A 9,493-nucleotide genomic window follows, 5' to 3' on the forward strand; every position below is an offset into this window, starting at 1 on the left:
TTTGAGCTCCAGTATGGCACACATGCTGGTGCAAAACAGCCTGTGGGATTGTAGGATGCTCATCTGAAAATACACCCCGGCTCTGTAATCCTTGTGGCCTGCAGCCCACACGCACGCACACACACAGACAGACAGAGCCAAGATCAGATTTAGCTTCTTCTGAGGCAACCTTTTAAGACAACAGCAGCCGTCCTCTTCCTGCTAAAACATTCAGCTCTCTGAGGGAAGCCGAGGTCGCATCACGTGATTAAGGGTACCCCCCCCTTTGCTATAGGAGCATGGAGAATAAACACATCAAACACACTCAGTTGCAAACAATTTTATTATTGCAAATTATGATGCATCATAAGAAGCCACTATTTTTTCCTCTGCACACAAAAGCACACGGTGCTCCAGGTTCTCACAGAGCAGCTCAATCCACCTCCAGCAGCGCAGGAGGAGACACAGGGGATCAGAAGTGATTACGAAAAGTGCTTTTACACACTTCTAATTGCAGCTCCACTGCAAACTATGTCAAGACAAGCCTCTGGGATCCCATACATAATAACTGCACTGCCTTCACTGAACACGTCAGGGTGCCAAAGAACAGAGACATGAAAAGTTGAATCCAGAGAACCCAGCTGGTGGTATTAGTCTGTAAGATTAGACAGCTCAACTAGCAGATTTGTGACTGATGTCATTCAAATAAAAGAAAAAGAAGCCACGTTCAGTCGGCGTGCTGCTGCAAAACATAAATTATGAGTCACGGGCGACTGGCGCTCGGCGTCAGAGAGGCATGGCTTAAAAAACAGAACAGAAGCAAACATCGAGCTTGAATAATCTTCCATTTAAAAGCCTTTTTAACAATGCAAATCATATTTATTGACAAAAAGGCGCTTCATTTTTCTTTATTTGCTTGTTTAAGCATGCCTAATGGCATAATCTGTCCAAGCAGCACGCATCCTTTAAATCTGTCCATCTGTTCGCACACACACGCACACACACAGTGTAATTTACCAGGATTCAATATAATTTTCTTCCTAACAAAATTCTCCATATAGCCTACATTTGTTTGACATTATCTGACATGTAGACGGTTGACTGTATAAAACGAGTTACATCCATAGAAAAGTGAAGCCAATTTATTTACACCAGTAAGTGCATCTTTAATTACATCCCCTCATTTGCTCGATCTAATTTTGCAGTTTAGGTTTCAAGAGGATACCGCATGTTATAAAATCTCCAGAAATAACAACAGGTTGAGCTTATAAGAAAGAAATATGCAAATAGACAGTTTCTCGTTAGCTTATAAGAAGAAATATGCAAATAAAACGTTTCTCTTGTTATCTGAACTACCAATATACAAAATGAAAACAACATCAAGGGTCGATTTGTACATTCAAGCATCCAAAAATACAAATATATGTCATGTACATTTATACAGATGCACAGCTGGTACCCCGATTGTTACGCTGCTATGTACTCCTTGAACGTAACGGTGAGGCAGTTTGTGGTAATGTCCGTGATGACTATATTCCCAAGGAAAGGTTTGAAGGAGGGAAACGTGTCCTCCTTTTTCTGTTCGTGGTTAGAAACGGACTCGGCGTTCTCCTCTTCTGCAGGTTGTTGTGTTTCGAGCTGAGTTTCTGTTTGTGTGTCGGCCTCTGTTTGTCTTTCCTCCTCTGTGTGTGTTAGCGCCTCGGGCTGTGTGTGCGTTTCAGGCTGGGCCGCCGTGGGAACTGCAGCTTTAGGCCTCGACTTGACAATACTCAAGTCAATGGGCTCCACTTGGTCCACATACCCACAATCCTGCAGCCCGGGGTGACCGTGGTGTCCATTTTGGTCGATGTTGATGCTTTGGACAGGTGACGACGCTGTGTTGGGAGCGCTTATGCTCCTGGAGCTCAAAAACCTTTTACTGCCCTCACGTTCCTCGCCATCTGTGTCAGAGAGGTGTCGCTTTAGCCCTTGAAACCCACCTTGGCCTTCTCTTTTGTCCTGTGATGAGGGGACTCCCCTGTTCAAAGGCCGGGAGAGCAGATTAGGTTTGGTTGTCAATTGCAAAGGCTGATCCTCTGGAAGCTGGCCCTGACCCCTGACCTCAACATGTTTATCCTGTTCTGTCGCAGTTAGCTCCGCTTTCAGGGACGGTTCCTTTTCTTTGGGGCAATTTCCATTAAATCCAGAACTGAGAGATGTTGCTTTGTCTACGGGGCTTTTAGCAAATCCATTGATGAGGCCGAGCTTTTTGACGAGCTTCATCTTTTCCAGGTGCTTTTCCGCACCGTTGTCGGTGCCTTGCGGTGGCTTTTCAGCACCATCGCACTCGCCGTTTTTCACTTTAGCTGCTTGCATCCCGTTTTCCATGTACTTGCTCATGACGATAACAATCCGGCCATTCTTGTTTTTGTTCTTCACAATCTTTAGTTTGCTGCTGCTGACACCGTTGGGCTGTGGTAAAGCGTCCTCCTTAGGTTTCGGCTTCTCTTGCTCTTTGTGTCCGTTGAAGTTTGCCGGAAGCTTCTTCAACTCCATGGTGATATCCTTCACTTTGGTCAGACAGCCCGAGTCCTTGTCCCGAACCCACTTTTGCTGCAGCACCGGAGGAAGGTTATACTCTTTGTTAGCCAGCTCAGGAGCTTGGACGTCTATCTTGGGTTTAGCAAACATGGGCTCGTGCACCTTGATGTCTGGCTGGTAGTGATGATGCTTCTTGCTGTTGAGCTGATAGTAAAACTTCTTGCCGTTAGCCTGCTGCTCAGCCTCACGCTCCCTGCACAGCGGCTGGTACTGGTGGTGCTTCTTGCTGTTCAGCTGGTAATGCTGGGGCTGCGGACGAAGCATCTGGATGGGGCTGGCGTTCTGACAGCTGTCCTCATCCAGGGACGCCTCTTGTAGGTCAGCCAGGATACTGGACCTCCTGGCAAAGGAAGGCACCTGCGAGCAAACACAGTAATCAGCATTATTAAAAACGCCCAAGCCCCATCGATAAAGAATCGAATGATTTGTGTTGTTTTAATGAGCATTTAAAATAAAGAGCATCCCTCTGAGCTGGGAATTTGATTAATGATTAAGAGTCTCCAGTTTCTATACATGTGTCTTTCATTGGGTACAAAAAAAAGCTTTCATGGGGCCCACGAGCTGCAATGAGGACACTGTGCTTGGAATGTGTGACGGGGCTCCAAACGAGCACAAGGTTTATTTCAGAGGCCTTGGGTCCATGTTGACACAGCCCTCCTACAGATCACTCGCAGCTCTCTGAGCCACCAGCCCGGCCATCACAGTGACATTTCAAAGTGTCTCCCGTGGCTGTGACCTCAGCTTGGAGGAATGTCACTGGCTGCTTTGTGTCCCGGAATTGACTTTATCCCATGTGTTACCACCAACACCCTCCTGAGAGGAACAAAAACATGCCTCCGAGGGGATCCCTTAACCCTTTGGGCCAGTGATTGATGCATTAAATGTACAATCGTAGTCACCTAACTGCAACTGTTAGGTCAGGAAACAGATTCCTATAGAATTTAATGAAGATAACGTCCCTCGCTCGTTCAAATTTTCACTCCGTAAGTGAGCCAACACCTAAATTTTTACAAATGAAGCTTGGTTATCTCATCATACAGGTAAAACAAAACCCTGTGGAGGAAACCATGATGGGTCATCTCAGTTTAAAATAGGGAATACTGATATTAGAGGTGGGAATCACCATACATCCCACAATACGATATTATCACAATACTTAACTCACGATACGATATTATTGCAATTTTTTAAAATATTTTGCGATATTCAGATTCTGTACATAAAGGTAAACTTTATCAATATTCATTTTATCTAATGTCAAAGTCTCACACTCAGTCTTTCTCTCATTTTAGTTTTATTGTTGACAAACTGAACGGTTTGTATTACAGTCTAGTCCAACTTAACTGAACGCAACCATCTGGTACAATTATAGCTATTCTGAACTATGCAGTTTATGAAAACTATGCAGCCCCTTCAGCAACTGAAGAATTTGAAAGTAAATTAAAACAAAATATAATTTTACATTAAATAAAAAAGTTTTAAACTTAATTAAAATAAAACATGTCTTAAATTAAAATAAGTAAACTGTCATGTTTATTGCTGCCAAAAACAAGTTAAACACATTTGGACAGTGAAGGAATGTCAGGATTCTTGCTCAGAAAAAGGATCAACATGCTCTGAAGTCAGAGCACAAAAACCTTTTTGTAACAAAATATCGATTTCTGCTGTCCCTGTATCGATACATTATTAGCAAACAAAGTATCACGATACTACACAGTATCGATTTTTCCCCCACCCCTAACTGATATATCAGCCAAATATCTGTAACAACTTGACTGATACCCAAATACATTTACAGATGTCTGTGGCCAATATTAATCTGCTGTGAGTTTTACGTTAAAAAGATAATGTGAAGTGGGTTAAAGACATGAAATTATGCATATTATACGAAGATACTTTTATTCGTGTATAAATAACAACAAGAACAAAAACAAAATAGAAAAACATATTAACCACATCTTTGGAACATCTTCATCTAGCATGGCTTTCATCATCACAACTTGAAAGCCAAAAAACTTGAGTGTGAATCCCAGGCGGGGTCTAACAAAAGAAGCTTTGAGTTGCATTTTGGGAAATGTAGGCTTTAATGGTACCAAAAGCTTTAGCCATGTTAGAGACGAAAACTTAATTTTTTTTTAGTATCACAACTTTCATGACGTTTCATCATTTTCACATGATGAAACGTGACATATTTCACATGTTCTTTAATACTTTCTGAAATTTCCTAACCTTAGAGAGAGAGGTACAAATAAAAATGAAACTTAAGCATCATTCATCATTACTGATAATCAAGATTAGCATTTGAAATCATGTTTTGAAGTATATTTCAGTGTGTGAATGTGCTGTGTGTAAACAATGCTATTTGAGCTGCTGCCTTTCTGGTGTTCTGCTTAATAAAAAGCAGAAAAACTGACGTCCTGTTTCCTCGTTATATATACTTTTTCTTACCTGGACCAGAAGATGTTTTGGCTTGGGTCCTCTCTTGCGATACCCCATCATCTGCTCTTGACGTTCCCTGCGGGAGAGGAACACACCAGCCAATCAGTGAACCGTGACACAGAGATGAGTTGCAGTTGCATGGCAACACGACGTCATGGGTGTCCTCCTCGTGCTTTATTAGAAAACGCTGAGCATGTGTTACACTTCCTGATGTAAGGCGAGGATACATTTCTATTTGTTCATCATATATTTACCTGTCCTCGCCTTTGCTTAAACAGGATCTAATGTACATTTATCCTCAGCTGCTACAAAAGCTAAACAGTCACTTTATACTAACGCTCAGAATCCAGTAAACAAACTCTATCCACGGTGGAAGATAAGGGCCAACCCCTCTCTGACTTTCCTCAGTCTCCATCCAAATCCCTTCAAGACAGTAATTCAATACCGCAGACAGGAGTGATGTCAGATTCCTCCCCCCCCTCCCCCCCCTCACATCTAATTACAATGACGACTCGGTGTATTTTCATAGCCTGGCATTCAGACGATTTGGCTCCCCCGAGAGGCACGCAATTAGTTTCAATAAAATCCCTCCTCTTTGGAGCAAGCGAGAGATAATTGCGAAAACAGCCGTAGAGTGAAGTCGATGTTTTGCTTTAACGTGCGACCTGCGCCTGAAAGGTTGCTGTAGGCAAAAGCTGAAGGAGACTGAGAGAGAAGCCAGTGACAGTTTAACACAGCGTGCATTTAGGAAATTCAATTACACTGCCCTTCACATGGAGCAGCCTGGTCAGCCACTCAGCAGAGTATTTAGCATTTAGCCAAACAGCTAAAGTCACCAAAGTAGCCAACGTTAAAGGGTAATATTTGAATTTTTCTGATATATACGTTTACTAAGATACCATGTAGTTCCTTCAATCTTGCTTTGCTTTTGCACCGTCATCACATCATGAGCCGATTACTTAAAGATGTGAACCATAATGTAAACTTCCCCTCGACTCCAAAACACACTTTGCTTCATGTTCCTTCAGACAGATATTTAAACTCTACCATGCACGATGATGTAATGTGCAGAATGTGACTAAATTATTTTCACATTTGTCTGCTGAGGTTTTTTGTGCCATCAGAAAGTCTGACTAACATGTGTGCAGGCAAGCTGGATTTATAGCACTAGAAACTGTATAAATGCAAATCCATAAGCAATTTAAGCAATGTGAAAGATGCAGATACTTTAAATAAGCAGTACACCTATACAACTAAAGAAGTATAAGTGACATCATAACTCTGACTGATCGTAGTACTAGACTTCATTGATTTTTAATGGAGATCTTTTAGTTGAATACTAAGTGTAATTCATCTCTGAAAGCTGGTGATGTGTGTCTCGTGTCCTCTGTATTTGTGTTCAAATACAGGGGAAAAAAGTCTAACCTGCAAAAAAGTAAATGGATCAAACAACCTTTGAACAATCATCATTCACTTATACAGTCATGCTGTGGAAAATGACACTGGTCATCTGGTGAGTGGATGGCAGGACAGCAGGTAGCACTTTAGCAGGATAACATGATGCCGACACTCGAATAACTATCAGGTAACAAAAAGTAGATGCGCAACAAAGTGGTTCCGTTTGATCTGATAACCCTAACCTGAGCTTAACCCTGATCCAACTCTGACGACACAGAGTTTAATCTAAAGACAAACATTAAGGCTTTTCTGTTAACCAAACTCTCTACACTTCTAAAACTTACAGGGGAACCTGCTTTACTGTCTGGGGATGGGTGACAGATATTTTATGTGCTGTGACAAAAACTGGAAATGTAAGATGCAGTGGATTAAAACCTGTTCTATCATGTTTTTTCAGCAGCGTGAAGCTTCTTTATCAAACTAAAAACGTACCTGTCTTGAAACGCATCGAGTAGTCTTGGGTCCAGGATGTTCTCCTCTGGTTCCCATGTGTTGTATCTGTCCACAGAGGAGAGACAGAGAGCAGTGAGTGCACGCTGGCCAGTCAAAAACGGCTCACCACAACAGGCACTGGCTGAAGAAACCCAGGTGACAGGACCTAATTTAATCTATTACTTATAAAATCTCCCTAGAGTCATAATTGTGGGCGTGCATGTAAACAACATGCTGCGACGCTTGTCCTCCCTGTGGATACACGTGTAATAAATCATGGGTAACTTTTACGCACGGTAATAGGGGGAGGAAACAACGGTCCGGCCTCCACACAAATCTCGATACGTGGCATTTCTTAAACATAGTGTTCAATTATAGACATGTCTTCCTCTAATTGGCACACTGGGGATTGCATACATTGGAAAACCACATCCATCATCGGGACCAATAAACGCGCCGAGCGCCCAGAGCAAGAACGCGCAACCCCCCGTACGCGCGCCCACGCACGGAAAAACGCAGGCATTTACACTTGCGCACACTTTCTGTTTTGGATGTGGCGTCCTCGTTGAGTGTATTTCTGTTATCAAGTGCACTCACCTTGGAGACCATCCCCGCCACTTGACCAAATACTCAACCCGTCCCTGTGAAGGAGGAGAAACGGGATAATGAGCGTAACGTTACTTTACTCCGCGCTGAACAGTCATCTTAAAATATCGAAAAACAATAATAGTGATAATAAAACAACATATGCTCCGCTGAAAGCAGAAGCGAAAAAGAAAAATCAGCCTCCTTTCCAAGTGCATGTGTGCAAAAATGTCCTTCGGCGCTCTTGTGACAAACCTTTCTGCTGCGCTTCTTCTCGATGCTCTCCACCGCAAAGACGTGCTCTCCCGCGGCGGGTAGCTCCATTTTCCGATACAAGAGAAGCCGCTCTTCTGCTTTCCCCCCCCTCTCTGCTTTTGTTATCGGACACCTTATCCTTGCTTTCAGCCCGTTTTTCCTCGCTGCTCCTCTGATGTGAAACACAAGACTCCCCCCTCCTCCTATTTTCACTGCGCCGCTTCCCTCGCTTTCCCCCTCAGAGGATCTCGCTCTGCAGCCGAGCTACGAGCTGCAGCCAGAAAACACTTCATGCAAATAGCCGTTGGTGTGACGTTACATGAGGGGGAGGTTATTGGGGGCGGGGGTTGTTCCCGTGCTGCATTCGGAGACTGTCGTAAAAAGTGTAATCACGACTTCAACGGCGCGTAAACAACGTGAAAAAAGCTGCAAGTGGCTGATGTAGAGGATGTCTTTGAGAAATTTGGCGAGGGATGGAAACCAAGGCAAAACCTGGTGGCTGAAATTTTGTTGTGGGCTAGTTTTTTGTGCCAGGATATTAACACCAACCAGACATGAATGGCGTTTACTTTTTTCCTGTAGAAAAACAAAAATATGACACTAATTTTGCCTACATGAGAGTGTCTAAGCTTGTACCCCTCCGGCCTGTTGGTAGGAAGGTCTAATATCATTAAGTCCTCCATGTCTGACTGTGGGGAGATGCCAGTGTGTGAAATCACCTCCTCTTCTGTTTGTTTGGGCGGAAAATCACCTTGACAGATAATAACAAACTTTCTACCTAAAGCAAGGGTGTTCAATATGTGGCTCTGGGGAACAAACACGGTGCAAACTACCATATAGGATGGCTTCACATCCAAGTGAGAGAAAAACAGTGATGTCTTTACCATCTTTGATTTGCTTTCTAAATAAAAAAAAAAACAAACATTTATACAATTACAACGTTTTTTCTTATATTTCGATAAACTGCTGGAACCATGAATAGTGACATGCTGTGATGATTTAAATACATATATACATATAAAACTTTATGTATGAAGGTTTCACGTTTTTGCAGAACCTCTGTGATACACCTGTCAGAAGACGCATTGTTGACATTCCTCTTATTTTTAAGACGTAGCCTGATTATTATCTGTTTGTGAGCAATAGTCTCCTTATACTGAAACAAAAGTGGATTATTATCCCACCCTTTTATTGGCCCACGTGAGATCAAATTAGACTGTTTGTGACTAAAGAACTAACGTGAGGGTGACACGCCTATCAGAAAAACAAGTGCACTACACAACGTGACTGGGGTAGTAAAGGTTACGAGCCAAAACAAGAGCCTGAACGCCTCACCTCCCTCCCTCGTCGCTGAACGCGAAGCCAGATCTAACTGGAAGAGACTGCTATGAATGGTGAGTGTTTTATCCTGAAACGTGATGGCCCGAATGTGCTGCTCACCAGCCTCAATTCAGCATCTGGGCAAGGCCTTGCAAATAATGTTGTATTTGCAGTCACAGCACATCAACAGTCCGAGTTTATACGAGATATTTTTTCTTATCTTTGCGCCTTAATAGCGCCTAAAGCGCTATCCAAAATGTGTTTTATGAGGGCCACACGATGAGGTGGTTAACCTAAGATTAGATGTCCAAAAGAGGCTCAAAATGGAAACCATCCACCTGAAAATACACAACAGGCCCAACCAAAGTCAAGGCCAGAGCCCGTCTGACATTGATTTATCACCGCCACCATAACAAGGCCTTCTCTATTACGGCAAATGCCAGTG

At 43.0% G+C, this 9,493-nt stretch overlaps 1 protein-coding gene across 1 annotated transcript; it reads right to left on the reverse strand.

The window, feature by feature from the left end:
• Positions 1-304: 304 nt before the first annotated feature.
• On the reverse strand, positions 305-8,646 carry LOC146516212 (E3 SUMO-protein ligase CBX4-like). The gene is made up of 5 exons (XM_085163338.1): positions 7,729-8,646; positions 7,486-7,529; positions 6,889-6,954; positions 5,008-5,074; positions 305-2,916 (listed from the first exon to the last, which is right to left on the reverse strand). Exons 1-5 carry the CDS (start codon positions 7,795-7,797, stop codon positions 1,447-1,449), a joined length of 1,716 nt encoding a protein of 571 aa, XP_085019464.1. The 5' UTR covers positions 7,798-8,646; the 3' UTR covers positions 305-1,446.
• Between the last annotated feature and the right edge of the window lie 847 nt (positions 8,647-9,493).

Source organism: Neolamprologus multifasciatus, chromosome 6, assembly GCF_963576455.1.
Source record: "Neolamprologus multifasciatus chromosome 6, fNeoMul1.2, whole genome shotgun sequence".
NCBI lineage: Eukaryota > Metazoa > Chordata > Actinopteri > Cichliformes > Cichlidae > Neolamprologus > Neolamprologus multifasciatus.